Below are 22,286 nucleotides of genomic sequence, written 5' to 3'. Positions count from 1 at the left end.
TGATGAGTTTTATCCCAAAACTCACTAAGGACAGTATGTATCATCTATATATTTTAATTCTGAACACAGACCAAAGCTAGCATGTTTGGAGTACGTTTTCCGTTTTCACAGAGTATCAGGTAGACTAAAAATAAAGACAAAGGACAAAAAGTCTGCTATGGAATAGGGGAAAATGTCCAAATTAAATAGTAAGATTCTAGGTCTCAAAAGCAGCAGAGATTATTTGGACTATTATAAAAAGATATTTTTGTTTTTAGCAAGGGATAAAAATAATGGAATAGCAATGCTTATGAAGGAAAACGAAAGGAAAACAATAGTGTAAAATAATCAGAGATCTGTAAGGTCAGATGGCTTGGTGGGAGAGCAAACAGCTATCTGTGACTAACAAGTCAGTGGAAAGAACAAAAATTAGAAAGTAGATTTTGGCAAGCAAACAAAACCTAATCATTTTAGATTGAAAAGCACTCTGTGAGAAGTATAAAAATATCTTTATCTTGAAGAAACGTAAGTAAATGGAAACTGCTGAGATTATTTCTAAAGTTATGAGCAGAGAAGACTGAAAGAACACTAAAATCTGGGAAATCATGTCTCAGTTCATCTGATGAAAGCCCACGATCAACGTTCTCATACCTAAAAATTAACTAGCATTTGGAGTACTCCCATGTGGACAATATGAATTAATCTTGAGGAATCCTGTGATATAATTCATTTTTAATGTATGTGGATATTAGCAGAGAAGTTAAGGGATATAGTACTAATCCTACCACCTTCCCTGTCGATTACGGTGCTTCTCACACCACACAACTTGGCATCTTTATGGCACCTTGGCACCTCCAGCTATACATGCAGATAAAGCCTAACACAGCAAAATTGGATGTATATCTGCTGTGTGAAGAAACAGAGTGTAAGACACCATACAGAAGTAGCAGAAGTAATCTGCATTATATCTGCAGCAAGTTTCCGGAAGGGAACATGGGTAAGTGTAAAAAAGCACTGTATATCTGATGCAAGACCCTGGAGACCACAAAGTAAAGATAGCTGTATTTGGCTTATTTACAGCAAGACTCACTAATTAAATTGCACCAAAATATTGACCCCACACCCCAATGCATGGCAGAATTCCTTCTGCATTGCAACGCATTTTCACAGCTTTTCAAGAACAGCCTCATATTCTAGCTGACAAGGATACAGTTGCAGCACCACCAATATTCAGTAATAAAGTATGAAATTAAAGACATGCAATAAATTCAAAGTGAAAAGTATCACTGGAACCCATGAGATGAGACTAATATGGAATATTTCCAAGGAAGGCTCTTTTAAGCTTCACAAAATTTTGACAATGTGTATCTATTGAAACCACACTTTACGCTCAAATTCACTAGAGTGTAGAAATTAAAGCTGGAATGAAAGGGAAAACTATTGGATATGTATCACCTTGCAATTCAGTGTGGGAAATTATTTTAACACAGGAAGAGTCAGTCCATTTCCCTAACACAAGTCTTTAAAAAAGGGAACAATAAATAAATAATAATCTTAAAACTCTAAAAAAACTTTTTGTCACACAAAGGAGAATTACTTACCAAGCCTCACACACACAATTACAAATATCTCTGTGCTTTGCCAGAGGTGTTCCCTGACAATTCTTATACACACTGCTGTGAAAAAGATCAAAACCTTTAAGAGCCCATTCACTATTACTCAGCATATATTCACAACAACCAAAAATAATCCTACAGCCAAAAGTGTACTTGAGATTTCTGAGATATCCAAGTCAAGCCTCCCTTTCTTTCATGGTTTGGAAGAAAACAGGCAGCCACTGTACCTCACCCTGGGGGACAGTAATGCAGGCTCTTACAGAACAACGTTAAGGGCTTACCAATGCCACCATGCATGTTCTCTTTTTTTCCTGAATTTGTCCCCTTGAGTGTCCTCAACTTTCACCTGTCTGGGAGTAGAATCTCACAGTCTTCCAGCTCTAGAAGTGAGATTTAACTCATCTAAATTTAACTATATGAAAGTTGCTCACCTAATCTAAATTGACTAGGTTCCCTCTCAGCCAGTATACAAAAAAATACAACGTAGAGGGTGATGGGTCACATCTGTCTTAGACTTGGTACTCTTGGTAAAGCATGAGTTACTCATTAGATGTTTCTCTTTTTGCATAGCAAGAGCCCAGATGATAGGCTTAGACTAGATACCTAATTTTTATAAAAGTTAAAATTAGCTGAGAAAAATCCCAGGATTGGGATTTGGATGGGACTTGGCCCTTAATTTCCAGGATGTCAACAATACTTACCTTCCAGGTCTGACTAAATTCAGATGCCTGCAGTTCTTTCTTTCAGGGTTGCCCATGTTATGTGTGGTATGTAGGGAACTAATGGCATTCTTAAAAATAAAGGTGTTATTTATTTCAGCTGTAAATAATTCTTGGAGAAAAAAATGAGCATACAATCAGGAAACTATCTACACATATTTCTGCCATGTAACTTCTACAGTAATTCAGGCAGACCTAATTTCTTCAGCCACCACAAGTGGAGCCCAGTGTCTTTCAGGTGCTATGGACCATGATTTCTTCTCCCTTTCTCTCCCTCTCTCTCATGTTTCTTTCAGTCCTGCCAGTTATTTTTGCTGCTCTATATTCAGATTTTCTTATCTTTGTAGTTTGCTGGAAAGGAAGCCAAAATCAGAAGAGCTGATGGTTTTTGTACTCTCCATTAATAATCATTAACCATCTGCTAAGAGTTGTCTAGGTGATGCATTTTCGTCCTTTTTCCTAGATAGATTTTTGACATCTTAAACAAATGCTACTATGTAACATACAGAAAATACCAAATACACACAACATACCAATACATGGATAATCAAGCAATGCAGAGTATTCAAAATTTATCCCAGGGCCGTTCTAAATCTGTCACCAAAAGGAGTAAATTCCAGGGCTGGTTAGGCCATGCGAATTTTACCCCAGCAGCTGACTGCCTGCCAGCTGCCTGCTGTAACCATAAGACACCCCTTTAAGCAGTCTTCTTTCTTAATTACCTCTTTTTCCTGCTTCTAGCAGCCATCATATCATATTTAAAGGCTACTGAGTTTAAGGTGGACCTTGAATTTAAAGTGAAAACCTTTATCTTATTTTTATAAGAATATGCAAGAACTTCATGTTTTATGCAAGCAATCAATAATTGAGACTAGTAAACATAAATTCCAAGTGAAGTGTAGTCTGTTCAGCCTGCTACTGTAGAATCCAATCTTGTTCTTACAGAAGTCAATACTTTTGTTAGAAAGAAAATGTGCTCTGAGCTTTTAGGGAAAAGAAAAACAAAATATAGTCACAGCTTCATGGTAAAGCTATTATTTATTAGAAATGTATTAGCGAACTGAATGCTTTCTAGTAAATGACATAGCAGAAATAATCTCAAAATTAGAGATTTATGCATAGAAATAGTGAATTCAGGTTCCTGTCTTCTGTCATTTTTTAAACAAATTGTTTGCAATATTATTACAATAATATTTATGTTTGCAAATAAAAGAAACACCAGAATGTTTTAATACTGTATTTCACACAGCAACCACATTTACTAAATGTGCACAAATGTGCAAAGCCTGGTTATAAGACATTGCAGTTAACTCTCTGATTTTTGAAACAGAGCATAGCCAGCTTCATAGAGAGCTCACATCTATTTCAAAGAACACAACCTCATTCTTACACAGTGTACTGTGAATTTTAAGTCAAGTTGGATTTTAATGTTCTATCTTTGATCCAGCACTAAGATGAAATGACATGAAATTGTGAATTTAAACCTCCCTCAAATTACTCTTAATTCTTATTCTTAAGCCCCAAATTATTCTTCTAAAATGATGTATAATTTTCTGCCCCGCTTAACATGTTCCTCCATGTACACAACACAGCTTTAAGATTAAGGAAGCTACATTGCAGGTTGCTTATTGCTGCTCAAAAAAGGCAAAACTCCAAGTTGCCTATGCTGAGTGTTCTGGTGTCTGAGCACAGTTAAGTGTGCGCATTTGGGTTAACCTCATCCATGTGAGAGAGCTTACTGCCAGTGCACTTATGTTCTGAAAAACCATACCATATTGTTTCCTTCTTGCAACTCTGTTCATGCCATTTGTCTGCGAGAATATCCCATCTATTTCTGTGCTTGAGATGTTCTGAGACCCTTTCCCTGTCAACTATGTGAGTAGGTGACTATTCTTGAAAGGATGAATCACAGAAAAAACATTGGAGGATCACTGTCATTTGAGTTATTTAGGCTACGTGCTCTTTGGAAGAATGGATTTCAGCCTATGTGAAAGTGGAGTTATGGACCTGAATTGTATTTCCAAGTCAGTAGTCTAACCTACATATAAATTACCTCCAAGCCCACATCAGTGGGTTTCACATATGGATACCAAGGTGCTTTAACTGAGGGAAAAATAATGCAAATAATATAAATGTGCCCTTAATGTTTGCTCACCACATACACAAAAAGGTCTCTGCATAATGTGGAGGACAATGCAGAATGGTCTGCAACATCTAAGTAATTTTCTGTTAACTAAACTTATGTTTCTAATTAAACAAGGTCACAGGTATACGGTGAAGTTATTTGTCATTTCCAAGCCCTTGCAGAGAAGCATTTTTGGCCTATCAATCCAGGAAAATAATGCACTTCCAGCTGTAAACATTAAACACTCTTGTCAGGGGCCTCCAGTCCTGCTGTCACTAGAGCACGGACCAGTTTTAGAGGGTAACTTGGTGCCAGCTATTGGCACTCTGTTAATGAGATACCTGCTTACTAAGCTGGAGGTGGATGGGATCATAACCTGACCTAGAGAAGCTTTTTGGCTTCTTTCCAGCACACCTCTTCCCCCAGCAGGTGAAAAACTTCCAGGCTACCAAGCACATTGGTTGCTCTTCTCACACAACCCACTACAGCTTCATTTCAACAAGTGATCTGCTGCCATGTTTCCACACCTCTACCACTTGCGTCTCCTCAAACGCCATCTGTCCCTTTGGCTCAGCTTCAAAAATAACCATGTTTGGTGTCAAAAACCCACTGAACTCATGGAAATGCTGAACCTCCTAGCATGGGAAAGGGCAACAAGTTTTCAGATACGTACTTTGCCTTTCTGTTGTGTAGTTTTAGGTTTCTTACTGCCTGGTGAAAAGGCAGTGAGTGCGTGGTTGTCAAAACTTAAGTTTTAAAGCCCAGGCCTCAAGCACTGTCACAGGCAAATAGTCTAAACTTGGGGAATTTCACTTCATTTAATTTATTGCCAATTAACATAAATTTTTAATTACCGATTTGGGTATTGAGAAACAAAGAAGACATAAACAATTAAACAAACTGTATTCCCCAGACTCAGCTTCAGCCCAGCACCTCTCCTCCCCACTTCCTACTCTCCACTTCCCTTGTTGCTGCCACATGTGATGCTCAGGCCCTCCCAATTCCTCTGGTGAGGTGGTGGGCGACGCAAGAGGTTGGGGTCATTGTGTAATTGCTTCTCTCTTTCTCTCCCCTTACTTCTTGCTCTTTTCCTCCACTGCTCCTTGCCTCTTGGCTCTGGCATGGGTTGCCACAGGCCGCAGTCCTTTAGCGATGTGCCTCCTCTGACATGGAGTGCCTCCTTCCAAGAGTGTGCCTCCAGCTGTGTCCCCAGCAACGTCCCCTTCCACATGTCCTCCACCTCCTCCAAAAATGCGCCTCTTCACATTTCTCCTCACATCTCCTTTTGTGTGTCTTCTCTTCCTCCTTTTGCATCTCCATTTGTGTCATGGGTCCTCATGTGCTTCCTCACATCTCTCCCCATGTCTCCTTTTGTGTGTCCTCACATATCACCTCCACAACAAATGAAATTTTGACCAGTCCAACAACATTTGTTCTGTTCAGCCTTCTCAGCTATGAACAACTATAAATTGCACCTCAACAGTCCCACCAGTGGCACAGCAATGTTTTTTCTTAGCCACCATCTTTACTCCTGTAGGAGGAGTCCTAAAATCAGAGTTTTGAGCAAGAAACAGCACCCAATGCAGACTTTGAGATATCAAAACTAAACATGCCAGAGCTGCCTGGATCTGAACCCAGACAGCAGCAGCTATAAATGACATGAGAAACTGTCCATCCTACATGCTGTGAGCCACTGAGTCCAGTTTTTAATGATCTCGATTGCACATCAGCTATGACACAACTTGAAACCAGAAACACCTCGGAAATCTAGTCAAAACTGCCACATGTATTTTTAAACGTCTTGGAAAGGAATTTGAGTGAATACATGCTTAGTAAATATTTATCCTGTTAATTGGGATAGTAGAATGTATCACTGCAGTGCTCCTTTAATATCTTTTTTCTAGGCAAGAATAACCATAACCCCCATTCATGTTTATCTTTCTGGTTACTCATATTCAGAATCTTTCATTCCTGCCATGAGACCCACAGTTTATAATGTATATGTTGAAACAGCAGTTATTGCATTCTTGACAGGAAATAACCCACTACACTTGCTGGAGGAAACAGTCAAGCAGATTCAAAAATCACTTCATGGCAGTTAAAAGTGGTTAATGCTCTAGTCTCATTGCTTCTCACCTTAATTCACATGACTTTTACAACCTCTCTAAGCCTTTCAACAAGATATTAAAATACTGGGAAACCATCCTTGCCATTCATTTGATTTGCTGTATCCACAGATTAAAGGGAGATTTTTCTCCCGCAGAATCCCATTTAACTTTCCTCAATTCTTTTATATTTTCAATTCTCCTTTTGTTATTATCAGCTTATTAAAAGAGATCTGCATAATCTTTTGAAAATGCACAAGCTTTCAAGTGGTATGCTGAATTCACCTCAGATCAAGGGGAAATGAGTCATTCAGCACATCAAAATTAGTTTAAGACTAATGCTTCATGTTCCTAATATCTAGGCTATTTAGTGCCTAACCTGTAAGACAACTCAGCACCCATTATGCTGGCCATATCACATCAGTTACAAAGACCTGCAGGAGTCTGAAGCTAGCACTTAAAGGTAGGAAAGTCCTTTTCAATAAATTTGGAACTGTTCTAATTTGTTACAAATCAGCATTTTCCCAGTTTCTAACTTGAAATTAGAGATAAAAAAATTGGCATAACCATGCACTATCCTTCCTCTTACACGTGTTTTATGAATTAACTAAATTAACAGATTCACACCCACAGAGTAATCTAGGGTGTCCCTCCTCTACTTGCCAAGAAAGAGGGCAATCATTGTGACTCCTCTCCTTCAACAGCTTCTGCTTAAAATCCAGTCCACTTCCATAGTGATTTTATCAGCTGGAGTTGTTCAGGAGAAGTAATAAATCAGTGGATCTTACTGCTACCCTTGCTATACATCCTCTGTACGTATTCTTTTGCAGTGCAAGGCTCTCAGGCAATTGCCAGAGCTTAGTATTCCTGGTATGTATGTACAGAAATATTTGCCATTACGAAGGGGTCACAACACTGCCTTCAATTAACCTTGCATTTGCACAGCCTTTCATACCACAATATACTATATACTATACCCACAGAAGAAGGTTCCTGGTTCAGGGTGAAGATTTGCCATTCATTTCTATGTTCCCTAAAAGAAACATTCTATCTAACTTTTCTCAAGCAGAGTATCTCGGAAAATCGCTTCCTCAGACAGTTACGGCTGATATATCCATAATCAGGTCCTTAAGTTTGAAAAACTAATCAGGAAAACTTTAAAGAAAACTTATATAACCATTTTAAATCATTTTTAAAAACCATTTTATTTCTGTTTTTAAGACAGCTAGTCATATTCCCTCCTCAGTCACAATGAGGGAATGGTATGTTGAGGCTGGGAACTGAGTTATTTGATCACTATCTCTGTTAGCAGGAGAAAAATGCTGAAGAAGGAAAAAGTTAAAAACTCCTTTAGATAGGCCAGAGGAAAATGCATTCCCACAAAATAAGTACGAGCAAGAAGGGATCACATTGCAGCAAATGCAGCACGATTAGCTTTCCAGCACACAAATGCAAACTACAGTCTGGAATATGGTATCTTTGTTTCCAGCCACAATTGAAATTTTTTTATTCCAGCCAGACAAGAGTGTTTTTTTTCTTCTTCACTGCTATCTGCCACTTTCCTGCAGCTGTCACAAACTGATAAATATCATGCTTTACTAGGAGCATGTATCTTCACTTAACTGTAGTATTGAGAATATACTTCAAGGTAATAATAGCCTGAGTTTCTTAGCTTTAACTTTAAGGAAAAATGTGTTACCTTGCAAGAACCTCCTCAAAGTGGTGGATGTTTTTTTCATTATTGACATCACTCCGGGGTGCCATATTCTTTTCTGTAATTGTTTGGGAGCAATCTAGGAATTACCTATTGATTAATATGCCTTGTTCTTGTAAACACTTGCCATGTTATTTCAGTGCTGCACTGGATATACTAGTACCCACTGCAGCCTGCTTTAACCTCTTGGAGTGGTCACTCTATAACTATGAACTGTTAACTCCAGCTCCTGGACTTATACAAAAAAACTCCTAGAAATATTAAAGTACATTCACAGTGAGTGTATCTCTTACAGTCTGGTTGACAGATTAGGATTTTCTGGATGATGGATACAGTGAATATTTTGATTCATGCTTCACTTATTTTTAAAAGGGTGGCAGGCCTAGGACTCCACAAAGGGACAGAGAGAAAGGCCTTCTTCATACCTTGTTATTATACAACCGAGCACCATAGGCTATTAAATCTTATGCATTCAGTGGGAGCCTTGGAAACCTCTCCACCAAGGTGTCTGCACTCACAGTGCATAGCCACAGGTTCCCATGTGCCAGATCCATCTGGTTCCTGAACCATCATGCACTAACTATCTGCGTCTGGTGCGTGAAAATCTGGAATGGGAGCAAATGCAAGGTCCAATGCTGCAGCTAAGAAGGGCGTCAACTGGTAAGCCCCTATGCTTAAAGGAGGCATATACATTGGCACAAATATACTGGTCCCATCTATTGGCCCATCCATCACATGACTCAACACATGGGGTCTCACACATGGAGAAAGGGCTAAGCTGAGTGGTCTGTTGCACAGTGGAAATACTGAGGAAATATTATAGAGAAAGCAGTAGTTTAAACACTTTAAATTGGCATAAACTGGTACTATTGCCAGAAAATGCAAGCCTGCCTTCTTGCCCATTTTCTTATTCCTGTCCTTGTGTTATCCTCTCTCTTGAGCCAAGGTCGCCTGATGAAGTAGGGTAGGAACATAGCTGGATTAAAAATATGTAGTTTCCTATCAGGTTCATTTCAACAAAGGCTGAATCGAATTCAGCATGTGTCAATGCAAATGCTTGTGCTGGCCAAGAAAACAAGCATATGGGCAGCAGTAGGAAGAATATGATTGTTTCTCTCGATGGCAGTTCTGTCTCATTCCAGCTTAAAACATTTGTAATACGACTATTAGCATGACGTTTCACAGCTCATCAGAATGATTTAAGAACACATAGTAAGCAGTAGTCCTGCCCTCCTCACCATCCCTGATCACGTTTTCCCACTCCCTTTCTTGTGTAAGAATTCATGAATGCACAGATAAGTCTGATCAATTCACTGATCCCATTGAAAATTAATTTTTTGTAAGACTAATTTTCAGCTGGACCCTTGAGCTGAACCGACTCACTGCACAATTGCACAACCGCACCAACACAAGAAAGGGGATGACAACTCAGGCAGGGGAAATTTGGAGGCAGTACAGTCACAGATCAGCTTGTCCCAAGCATGAAACTGAACTTTTACTATCACCTTTTCTTTCCTGCCTATCTGAAGTAGAGGCTTAAGCCTGGCTTTTCAGCCTTTTCAAACAAGTAGCACACACAATTATCTTTCGAGTTATTGTACGTAAAACTATCAGAAGTAGGTGCTAATAGTTCCCTGTCACATAGAAAACTCTCTATGTTTTTTTACTAGACAAATATCTAATATTTATTGAAAATATTTTAAATATATGAAACTGTAAATAGCATTTGGAATACTCTGAGTAACTTGTAAATAAAAAAAATAGTAGACGGTAAATTTTCTGGTGTCCCTCAAACACATTTTCCCTTTGCTGCTGTTGTATGGGTATAAACATAAGATTCCAACAAAGCAGTGATGCTTTTGTGCTTTAGCACATATTTACCAACATGTTTCTTTTAGGTTCATCAGAAAACATTTCTCAGGTTTGATAGCACAACTGTAATATTTTGTATATGCTGCCTGGAAACTTAGTAGCTTGAACAGAAAGAACAAGTGTCAGTCCTTTTCAAAACCTTCAGGAGTTCACCAGCAAACAAACAGGGTCTCCACAGCTACAAGGAGTCCAGTCCTCAAGTCAGCCATTGACAGAAGCCCATAACTAGTAAAACAAAAATCTGCATGCTGTATCCAGAAAAATGCAGACATCATCTTTACTTAGAAACCCATCAAAACCAGAAGTATTCTAAATCTTCACCCCTCCTTTCTTGTGAATTTTCTTATTCTCCCTTTAACAGAGAAAAAATCCTAGCTTTTAAAGCAATCAGCAAAGAGCTAATCATATATTCTTTATGTTCTGTAGTCTCTGGCAGTAACAAAACCTGCTTCCCCTAAGTCCATAAAATTCTTCATAATTGACTAAACATTATTTTAATACAGGGCCTCCCTACTAAATAAAACTGGCATAACAACCGGTCCTATCCAAAGCCTCAGGACGCAGCATACAAGCTGAGACAACCATTCATATCCCAGCCCTAACTGAGGACCCCGGACTGTCTTTTTATCTCCAGTGTTTATATTATAGTTCCCCTGTGATTTCCTTCCTTACTGGCTCAGCTCTTTAAAGGAAACTAGATGTTAACGTGCTGGGTAGATGATCCACAATAAGATATTCCTGTACAATTTCAGCAGCAGTCATCAATAACGTGCAGGCTTTACATTGTCGCGGGGCTTAGGCTGGGGCTGCCTTGTGACTAGCATGTCAATGTAAAGTACCAGCTGTGTCAAGCTATAAAATGAGTGAACTGAGCAGCAGTTGTTCTAAACTGAGAACAGAAATTAAAGATTCAAACCACACGAAAAAAGAAAAGAAAACAAGAAGTTTAATCTATTCATGTTAAAGCTGGAATGGAAGATATGGAACCAACTGTATTTTTAACAGGTCTTTTCCTCCAGGCGCCCATTGTTTCAGCAACAATTCTATATGCCCAATTAAAATCCTGACCCAAATTAAAATACACATAAAATCATCTGGTGTACACTATATGAAAATAGACATTAATATGAGCAAAGTGGATAACTGCAGTCCTCAGTGCTCTTTACATACACATCCCCATTGTCTTCATGGTATTGTAATTGCAAGTCTGTTTCTGCCAAATGGACTGCAAAAATCAATAGCAAACTCCATTTGCTAAATACCACTTGCAGGCTCTGGCTTGGCTAAGGAAATTTGGACTCAGGTTAAAAACTACCAGCAAGATGTCTGTGAAAGTTCTTACTCTTGCCATGTGGTGACTATCTGTTAGCTTTGAAAGACCAAAGCCATTTTGGCATCAGAAGTTCTGAACTTGCAGCTCTGTATACAAAAATATCAAGATTTGCTTAACCGAAAAAGGCTTTTCCCTAAATATATGGTTAGAAATAATGCAATTATGCTTAATAATTGTGCTGCAGAAGACGCAGTCTTCCAAATAAGATGTAAACCAATGGGTCTAACCTGAATATGGCCATTAAAGATCCTTGGATTTTTTTGCAAAAATCAGTGTGTTTGGTGACATGACTTTTAACTCTCTCTTTAATTCTCTGACAAAGCTGTTATAAGGCTAAAAACAGATTTATCCTACTAATATTTTCAGTGTTGCTTATCAGTCAGGTGTGAGATAGCCTGTGGTTTCTAACTGACAGTGGTACTAGGAAAAGCCCTTCTTACAGATGGAGTCAGTTCAACAAAAACTGTTCTGCTTTAACAGTTGGGCCTGGCATTCACCTATAGTTTTGCTGGAATTCCCCATGCCAGGGTATTCCTTCAAAAGTCCAAAACCAGATACCTATATAGCAACAAATAATTGTGGCACAAGTCAAGAATGCAAGGTGGCTCGCAAGACCTTAGTATGGCTACGTGACAACCTGGGCAGGCCCTCTAAAACTCTTTCCAACAACATGAGGAAGGGAGCAGGATTAACTTCTTTAGAAGGCTGTTGTTCTGTCCAGTGTGGGGGACCAGAAAAACAGGGACCAGAAGGGCTGATGCCCTTCCTGGATCCTTGGTTCTCCTAGGTCCTCCTAGGTCCGAGATGGCTCCTGGTTGTTTCCCCAGCTGTCTCTTGCTTTCTGCGCATTGGCACACCAAGCCCGTTGGTGCCACAGCTGTCCTGCTCAGCCAAAAAGGCAGATCTAGAAACTCAGCCCTTTAATTTCCAGACTGATTTTTAATCAGTATTTTTCTTCAAGGTAAGAACTTTCCAAAACAGATCTGGCTTTAGTTAGTGCCAGAATCTACTTTCATACACCTGCGTACCCCCTCTGAGCGCACAACTTGGCCTGTTACGTTCTTGCTGCTTACCAGCCGTTGAGATTTGACCTTCTTTTTGGCCCTAAACAAAAACGTGAAGAAGTTACCCTCTAGCACGCCAAGCAGGGGGGAGGCCTAAGAACGCAAGGGAGGAACAGCAGTTCTACACCAGTCCGTAGCAATTTAATAACCACACACGGAAGCCACCACAGAGTTATATATACTGCGCGCTCCCGGCAGGAGTGCGGGGGAAGGTTGCCGTGCCGAGCGGAGCAGGGCAGGAGGCCCCCGCCATGGCGCCGGGGCCCACGACGCCCCCCCGCCATGGCGCCGGGCCGCCTCTCGGCTCGGTGAAAGCCCCAGGGCGAGACCTGCCCGCCGAGCAGGTTCCTTGCTCCCCCCCCGGAAGGGACGCCCTGCCCCTCCTTCGCCTCCGCCGGCTCCCAGGCGGCGGCAGCCAGCTCCGCACCTCCCTCCGCGGAGCGCCGCCACCTGTAGCGCGCCCGCGGGGCGGGCAGAAGGCGCGCGGGTCCCCCCGCCCCCGGCCCGGCCCGGCCGCCCCCGCCCCGCCGGCGCTTCCTCCCCGCTCCGCCGCCGCGGCCCTGACGTCGTTTCCTTCCAACATGGCGCGGGCAGGTTGTTACCGTAGCCGCTGCCACCGCCGCCGCTGCCGCCGTCGCTGCTGATGGAGGCGGGTGCGGGCCGGGGGCGTCGCGGGGATTGAGCGCGTCGCGGGCGCCGGCGGTGGGGGGGAAGGAGAAGAGAAGAGAAGGCGTCGTCCTGCCTCCGCCGCGGCCGTTGGCCGCCGCCCGGGCCCGCCTCGGCTCCCCGCGGGGGTGGCCTCCGAGCGGGCGTCGGGGCGCCGCGGCCCGGCCGCCGAGGCCGCCTTTCCCCCGAGCCTGCCTCGCCGCCGGCCCGGCCCCTCGCCGCCCGCCCCCGGCGGGAGCGGCCGGCGCCCCGCTCTGCCTCCCTTCCCCTCCTCCTCCGCCGGCTCGATCGCGCCCATGTATGAAGGGAAGAAGACGAAAAACATGTTCCTGACCCGGGCCCTGGAGAAGATCCTGGCCGACAAGGAAGTGAAGAAGGCGCATCACTCCCAGCTGCGCAAAGCCTGCGAGGTGGCGCTAGGTGAGGCGCGGCCCGGGGCCCGGCGGGGAAGGGGCCGCGTTGGGGGCGGCGATTTAGGGCCTCTCTGGGGGAGGGAGAGGGAGGCGGGGGGCTGAGCCGCGATGGGGGTTTGGGGCTCAGGTGGCGGATCGAGGCGGTCCCGTTCCGTGTGAAACTCGGGAGGGACGTGCCGAGGGGCGCCGGGGCCTCCGTGCCAGCGCGGGGGTGCCGCGGGCGCCGCTCGGCTCCGCTCCGCCCTGCCCTGCTCGCAGCATGAATAGGCAGAGAGGGAGGCTCGGGGCTGACCTGGAAGCAGACGGCGGCGGGAGGGAGCGAGCAGGTGACGGCGGCGGCGGTGCGGGAGGGGAGCGGGCGGCGAGGCACAGTGACCCGCGGCCGGGCCGGAGGGGGGCGAGGGGGCCGGCAGGGAAGCGGGTTTCTTCCCTGTTACGCGGCCCCAGGAGGGGAGACGCGCTGGCGGTGTTGGTGCGCTCTTGGGGCCGAGCGAGGGCATTGGGTTTGTAGCGCGGCTGTGTCGACACCCGCTCCTGTCGGAGCGCGACGGAAATGCTGGATGGTGCAAAGCGAACGTGTGCGATCAGCAGTACGAAACATAAAAGGGGAGTCGGGGGGTTAAAACTCTGGCGTGATGAATCTAGGCAGGGTTTGAACCCTTACAGCGGAAATATGGTGTATTTCTGGAGAAATGCCTGTTTTGTTTCAATAATACATAAATGGATTACATCTCTCCCATTCCCGTGTAATTGTTTCTGGTTTGGGGGATAATTATTTTATGAATTCTCGATTTTTTTTTTTTGTGCTGTAATGTCTGGTTAAATAGATTTATTTGAAGAGAATATTAAACTGAAACTTGCTTGTTTTAAAAATGAATTATAAGTAATTTCAAGCTCTCTGTTTTGTTATTCTATTCACTTCTGCTTTAAAATATTTTTAATTTAAAAACAAAAAAAAACCTTTTCTTTCTGTCTTTGTCTGTGAAAGACCTTGACAAACGGAGGGGGAGAAATGGCGGTAGCTCAAATATTTATTTCTTAATAATTCAAATAAATTGAAAAGAGCTTCTTGCATCTCTCATTTGTCACTAGAATTATTAGTAACAATAATAATCTTACAATTTAGACAGATGGGATTAAACTGATATCCCTTTGGCTTTTCTATTGACTTTATACTGTGTACTTAAGTTAGAAACAAAATAGAAAAATATTTTCTTCTTATTAAACTGAATTTGCATCCAGCCTGTATGTCATCCATAGAATTAGACACGAGTATTAATCTTGAGTTTCTGCTGCACTTTATCTCAGTAGGTAAATCTGTCTCAAGTAGCCTTCATATCCCTCCAAGGATGGCTCCATTGTTACTCCAGGATAAAGCATGCCACCTAGACTGTGCAGTCAACATCTTTTATCTTGTAAGCTGATCTGTGCAAGGAGACCCCAAGCACATGTCCCAGTGGTTTCCATGCTACAGCACTGAAACCTTCTTCTGTGGATCTGATTGCAAGATTGGGGCTTAAGTAGGTATGGTATGTGGACATAAAAGACAGCAAAGCATGAAAAAGAAATACAAGATTGTGTACGTTAACTAATGTATACTGATGAAGGGCTTCAGGAACTTGGAAAAATATCAGAAGCGATGTTAATTACCATAGAGTCTTATTGAAAATCAGTGTTTAGACTATGGTGCAATGAAACATAGTTTGGTGACCCTTTATGAACGTAGCATGGTTCATTGTCTGGTTTTGTGTGTTACAGACTAATTCCTAATTCAAAAGGGGCAACATTTAACTCTTTAATAGTAGTGCTCATGTCTAACTATAAAAAGCTTTTCAAAGGAAAGTAAATACTATCTCCATTTCACAGGTGGGGCAACTGGGTGTTAAGACTGAGCTGTGTTTTTTTTTTAATAACAGAATCAGGAATGGAATGCACGTGTTCTGCTCTCTCCATCTGGCTCTTCACCTGTTAGATGGATTATTTCCATATTGAAGAATATTCTTCAACTGAACTCTTCTTTGCCACCTGAAGCAAGGAATAAATATTTCTTTTGCCTGAGATAGATACTTTAGACAGCAATAAAATTAATGATAAAACTCTAGTGAAGTAGTAATTTAGAGTTAAGGTGAATTTAGAGTTAACTCTGCCAAAGTCTAACATTAAAGTTTTCTTGGATTTTTTTTAAATTTTGTTAAATAAAACTTAACATTTAAAAATCAATTACACATCCTCAAATCAACATCATGTTTTTTTAGGCTGAATACTTAATCTGTTTGTCTTCACTGAAATTATCTGATGCAGTACAAAACCCTGCCATTATTATTTTTTTTCAACATGACTGTAGTAAAACATTGCTTACTGTTAGTAGATTAGATGCTCTAATTAGTAACAGTTGTGTCATTTATCGAGACTCTTGTATGGCCTAGTCCTTGTTTTGCAGGATATTTTGACATAGTGATTTGTCTATGAAGCAAAAGTTGTTGGGAGTTAGTCAGCGTTTCAGAGATTTTTCAGGTGAGAAGTTGGCTAAGTAAAATAATAGTCATGGAGGTGAGAGAGAGAATATTCTTTTTGGTCTTTTAGCAGTGACCTGTTAAACCAATATAGATCAATAGAATCTAAAGGTCTATGTTAATTTTTCTTCATATAGGATGGGCACCCAAGGCATTAGAATTTAAATTACCTTAGAATCACTTGAAGAAGAGGTTGAAATGCACAAAACATTTGACTATACTTATCTTCGTATTATTACTGCTATTTTCAATAGTAGTTTTATTCAAACTGTCAGCTTAGTGAGAATTAGGTAGTTTAGCTATACAATTTCCCATTTTTTATATCTATTTTCTTCTAAGCCCAGTATTTATGTTGTTTTACAAGTTATTTATATAAGATTAGCTGCTATTATTGAAGTATTTCAAAAACAAACAAGCAATGACCAGAAAGATATTACTGTACAATAGGCAAAAAAAATTAAAACTCTGCTTTTTAGATTGACAAGCAATATATAAGAATCTTTAAGAGTATCCCCTTGCCATTTTTAATTACTATGCATTTCCTTATAAATCTATGCTATTACATTTCTGTTAAGATTGTACTTCAGGTATTTTTGATTTGTGAATTCTGAAAAAAAATTCCCAGTACACGTTGCTGTGACAGTCTGACATCTGAGCAAGCATTAAGATGAGGTCTTTCTAATATGACCATCATTTTCTGGTCTTTTAAAAGATAAGAAAGCAAAATATGAATAAACATTGCAAGAGTGGTTTGAATTACAAATATTCATTGGGTTTTAATAGGGAAGAAATTAAGCCTGATATTTACATCCTGTATCTAATGATTTGTCAGATCAAGTCTGGATTAAGACAGAACAGTCAACTCCAAGCTTAACTTTTTTTTTGTCTAACTTTGTCTTTGCTGAAAACTTTTTCTCTATGTAAAAAAAAAAAAAAAAAAAATCGCTAGTCATCTAGTGAAGTACAGGTAATTAAGAACCTCGTGTTGTTTACTTGCATATCAGCGGCTTTTAACCTATGTAAGGAATGAGTTCATCTTTAAAATTGTCCACTTGTACTGCATCAGGCAGCAAGCTGATAGCAGCATTAGACTTAGAGTTCCCTTCACAGTCAGTTCTCTGCCCTATTATTTCTGTATTGTTTTTGAGCCATATTACAATCTGGGAAATTTTACAGTAAACATATTACATTATGTCTCAGGCAAGGAGGGTAAAATAAAATGTCTTGCACGGGAACTGCTCAGCTGGATATTAAGTTTCTGATGGAACAAAAAAAATATATTAATGCTTTGTGTCAGAATCTAGGGTGTGGGTTTGTTCTGTCTATAAAGAGAGTTTGTGGAAGGACTAAGCCTAGCCAAACAGAATTCCCTGCTTATATAAAGAATACTTATTCAACTGTAACACAGGACTGTAGCAACTCTTTTTATAACTGTTTTAAGGCCCCAAACTGCAAAAAAAGCAATGTAGAATGATACAGATACATAACTAGTACACACTGTAAAGTGAAGTGTGTGTGTGCTACTTTGAATTGGAAGTACTGACTGAAGAGTGCTGAAATTGTTTTGAAAGGTTCTTTAATTCCCCTAGTTTAGTCTGTCATGCAAAGATCGAGCCGGATGAGGTAGGCCTCACGCAGTGTGAAAGTCCCAGCTCCATTCAGTTTGTGCCCCCACTGCATGCCTGCACAGGATGAGTAAGAAGCAGTATATTACTAGGCACTGAATGATAATTTTTCTGTTATTTTGGAGTGGAACTCCTTGGAGGTGGGAAGATTCATCTTTGCCTTCAACTGTAGATTTGTAACTGGCCTGGGAAAGTCTTAGCTGCATCTTTTTCTGTCTCTCTTTTTACCCTCCCTCCCTCTGTCCTTTTTTTTTTTTTTTTTAATACCTTGCATGTATAGATAACTGTGCACTAGAATCACAATTAGTTAGATTAGTAGTCAATACAGAAATGCATATACGTGTTGCAAATGCTGGGTGTATTGAATAATCCTTAAACTAGCTTAAACGGTTAAAAATACCTCTTGAAGGCCATTACCATGTTACTCCTGTGGATTTAATTTTACTGGAGAAGTGCTGGATGAGCTAAATTTCTGTTCAGATTTTGTATAATGCTGTTTTAGGAAGGCTACCTTGCATCTTTTATTACAGTTGTCCATTTTTAGAACCACCCCCTCCCCTTTTTTTTTTTTGAGTCTTTCCTATACTGGCGTACAAGGAGATCAGCATGGTATTGTACCATTGTCTGTTGTTTGCATGTGCTATAGACATTTATTTTCACAATATACAAGTCACCATTGTCCAAGCAAGGTTTATTTTCTTGTTGTAATTGTTCTTCTGAAACACTTATTTTAGAGTAAGTATGCAGGATAAACAGTTTTGTTGTTGTTAGAAGAAATTAAGATATGTTAAAAAATTCTCTTAATGTTGCAACTGCTTTTCTCTCAGTTTGCTTACTCCGGCTTTAACTATCAGGATTTCTCTGTGGTTAGGATCTCATTCACTTTGCAAAGATTTAAAACTTAGCTTGGTAACAGAAAGGTTTTGTTGGCCCAATACACTGCTTCCCAAGTTGCCTTCTGCACTTGAAGTATAAAGTATTGTTCATGCCAAATTTACAGGGCTAATTTAAGAGAAGTTGCATACAGTGGGAATTTTTATTGTTTTAAATGCAACTTGTTCTTGACTGTGTGGAATGACAGTGCTAACCAGCTTTAATCTCAGAATCACAGAATGGTTGAGGTTGGAAGGGACCTCTGGAGATCATCTAGTCCAACCCCCCTGCTCAAGCAGGGTCACCTAGAGCACGTTGCACAGGATTGCATCCAGGCAGGTTTTGAATATCTCCAGAGAAGGAGACTCCACAACCTCTCTGGGCAACCTGTGCCAGGGCTCTGTCACCCTCACAGTGAAAAAGTATTTCCTCATGTTCAGATGGAAGTGTCTGTGTTTCAGTTTGTGCCTGTTGCCTCTCGTCCTGTCGCTGGGCACCACTGAAAAGAGTCTGGTCCCATCCTCTTGACACCCTCCCTTTAGATATTTGTATACATTGATAAGATCCCCCCTCGGCCTTCTCTTCTCCAGGCTAAACAGGCCCAGCTCTCTCAGTCTTTCCTCATAAGAGAGATGCTCCAGTCCCCTAATCATCTTTGTAGCCCTTCGCTGGACTTGCTCCAGTAGTGCCACATCCCTCTTGTACTGGGGAGCCCAGAACTGGACGCAGTACTGCAGATGTGGCCTCAGCAGGGCTGAGTAGAGGGGGAGGATCACCTCCCTCGACCTGCTGGCAACACGCTTCCTGATGCACCCCAGGATACCATTGGCCTTCTTGGCCACAAGGGCACATTGCTGCCTCATGGTTAACTTGGTGTCCACCAGCACTCCCAGGTCCTTCTCCACAGAGCTGCTTTCCAGCAGGTCAACCCCCAACCTGTCCTGGTGCATGGGGTTATTCCTCCCCAGGTGCAGGACCCTGCACTTGCCTTTGTTGAACTTCATGAGGTTCCTCTCTGCCCACCTCTCCAGCCTGTCCAAGTCTCTCTGAATGGCAGCACAGCCCTCTGGCGTATCAGCCACTCCTCCCAGTTTTGTATCGTCAGCAAACTTGCTGAGGAGGCACTCTGTGCCTTCATCCAGGTCATTGATGAAGTTGAACAAGACTGGACCCATCTCCTTTGAGGAAAGGGGCTGGTTGGCAGGGTGCGCATAAAAACATTGTTGTAGAAAACAAAGCAGATTGTATTTGGGTTTGAAAAATGTTAGTGGAAAATAAGTTTTTTTTTTATTATTATTTATTCTAAAACAAAAAACAGGTGCCTGTTTTTTCAGGTGGAACTCTGACTTTCTCCTGAAACACACCAGCATTTAAAGACTTTTGATATTTTGAAAATTTTAACATTGATTTTCAGTATCTTTTAAAATGTAAATGCTAACACATCTTTGTAACATAGGGCAGCTTTTAAATATATCTGTTCTGCTGCTTATTTTAGAGCACTAATTGGAATGTTGAAGCTTAAATGATAAGTTATTGCCTTGTGACCACACTGCATCTATTTTTTAAAATGAATCATCTTTACTGTTTTGTGCTTCCTTTTTATCTAGTTGATCTTTTTCTATACCCTATCCTGATACCTTATTTTTGTAATTGTCATCTTATTCTCTCTTCCCTTGTTTTTTCTGCATATTCCCTTCTGTCTCCAGTTACCACTACTGTTTCGGGTTTGGGGGGGGGGAGTTGTTTGGTTGTTTGTTTTTCAGCACTACACCAGTATCCATTCTTGTGCATCTTCCTCATGTACAATCAAAAAAAAATAGCTTGGCCCATTTACATCAGATGTATGTTCCAGGCTTATTTTCAAGTCTTTCAGAGAGTAATCGGTGTTTGAGTTTATATTTAATAACACGCTGTCAAAATATTCTAACTTGTTTAATCTTCAGTGAAGATTATCCCCTGGGCACTTGTAGGCAGGAGAACATTAGCCAGTGGTGTTTTACCCAGTCTCTCTTCTTTTTCCCTTTCTTAGCGAACCTCCTAGCTGAAGTCACGGACTCATGAAGAGCTCGATGAGGGAGGCTTGTCTTCTTTTGGGGCACCTGTCAGCTTTGGGTTTTTCATTGGTGTTGATATTTTTAGGTCTCTGATTAGTTAGTGCCTTAAAGTAGACAAATGCTGCCCTCAGCCAGGGAAGCAAGACTGGCAAACTTGTGCATGGCTCTCACTCGGTATTGCAGTAGCCAGTGGGCGATTGGTGGCTATGATTTGCATGGAGGGGAAGGGATTGTGTGTCTTCTGCATCAGACCAGAGAGTTTTCCTATGTGTGATGTGTAAAATTGGTGGTTTGCTGGGGAAGGTATTTTTTTTTCTTGGAAAGAGCGCTACTGTCAGTGGAGCGTCAAAGGCTGAAGTGACTGGGAAGCTCAACTCCTCAGACTTAAAGGAGGAAGGAGAGAAGTACCAAGGAACAGGACAGAACTGTGTAAGATGCTTGATAGTTCATATCTGCGAGGGAAGGCAAGGCTGCATTGTAAATGTCTAAAATATGTGCCAGTTAGATCAAAAAATACTCCATGCACAGATTGCAGTTATTGCAATGCCCTTTGCATGAGTAAATAGTAGAAGAATCTGTAGGTTACTATTAGGCAAACCAAACCTCTAAGAAAAATCAACCCCCTGTCTCCCTGCTCACATATGTTGTTTCTTATAGATGTTTTAATGGAATGCAGGGGATGGTTTAATAAAAATATCTGCGTTTTGAGAGTTAATATAGATGATGGATGCTTGTCATGTGATACCTTCCCATTTTGAGTGTAAATACAAAAGAGCTGCTAAAAATAAGCCTGTCAAGTCCCAAAAGTTTGAAATACCTGGCAGAACTCCCTTATTGATTTCCAATAAATCTAAGGACACTGGGAAAATTCCAAAGGACTGGAAGGAAGCTGATACTGTGCCAGCCTTTTTAAAAACGATTAATAGGGTGATCTAGGTAATTGCTAGCCAATCAGTCTGATGTTGATCCCAGGTGAAGTAATGGAGTAGCTGATGCATGATGTGACTGAGAATAAAAATGTCAGTAACAAGAATTTCTAGAAGAGATACAAAAAAATAAAAGCCCTCTACCTGCTTAAGTTATTGGGACAGATTAAAAGACATTTTTCCACATTTTAGACTTCTGTAAGTTGTGTATTGTTCTGTTCCTAATTTTACCTAGTTAGAAGTAAAAATTGCACAAACTGACCAGAACAAAACCTGCCCAACTGGCAGGATAAGCTTGATGGAATGTGGGTTGAATTGATAAATAGTGACAGATTTTGTTAGCTCTATCTCCGCTTCTTATGTTGCTTCTTTCCACTGTATCCATGATTTTAGCTTTTAGGTACCATTCCTGATATTTGTGGGTTTGCTTGCATTTTGTGTGTGTGGGGGGGTGGTTCTCAGTGTGAAATTTTGTATTCTTTGCTCTCAGTGCAGGCATATGCGTAGATGAGGGTTTTTTAGCTGGGAAGCAGGAGCTCTTAAACCAACTTGAAATCTTGAGGAATATGAGCTCTTAGTATGATGCTGTAGTTTGGAGCGGCTTTGAAGCTTGGATATGCAATGCGAAGGCTGTACTAACTCTACTGCTTTTGAAATAATGTTTCCTCTGGTTTCAGCGACTCAGGGAT

General features: G+C 41.2%; 1 protein-coding gene and 2 long non-coding RNA genes across 5 annotated transcripts in view; 2 read left to right on the top strand and 1 right to left on the bottom strand.

The window, feature by feature from the left end:
• The window catches only part of LOC136991256 (uncharacterized), a 34,763-nt gene extending 21,169 nt beyond the window's left edge, over positions 1-13,594 (bottom strand). The window contains exon 1 of the long non-coding RNA XR_010883302.1: positions 13,528-13,594. This is a non-coding gene — a long non-coding RNA (uncharacterized lncRNA). The remainder of the gene's footprint in view (positions 1-13,527) is intronic.
• The window catches only part of ARFGEF1 (ADP ribosylation factor guanine nucleotide exchange factor 1), a 97,850-nt gene continuing 88,979 nt past the window's right edge, over positions 13,416-22,286 (top strand). For all 3 annotated transcript variants that reach the window (XM_067290531.1, XM_067290533.1, XM_067290534.1), the window contains exon 1: positions 13,416-13,613. In XM_067290531.1, the coding sequence (XP_067146632.1) occupies positions 13,490-13,613 (124 nt within the window). In that variant the 5' untranslated portion in view covers positions 13,416-13,489. The remainder of the gene's footprint in view (positions 13,614-22,286) is intronic.
• Positions 15,043-15,707, top strand: LOC136991257 (uncharacterized). The gene is made up of 2 exons (XR_010883303.1): positions 15,043-15,130; positions 15,523-15,707. It is a non-coding gene; the product is annotated as an uncharacterized lncRNA (long non-coding RNA).

Source organism: Apteryx mantelli, chromosome 2 (assembly GCF_036417845.1).
Source record: "Apteryx mantelli isolate bAptMan1 chromosome 2, bAptMan1.hap1, whole genome shotgun sequence".
Classification (NCBI taxonomy): Eukaryota; Metazoa; Chordata; class Aves; order Apterygiformes; family Apterygidae; genus Apteryx; species Apteryx mantelli.
The sequence above is the reverse complement of the archived record's forward strand: the minus strand, read 5'-3'. Positions and strand labels throughout refer to the sequence as shown.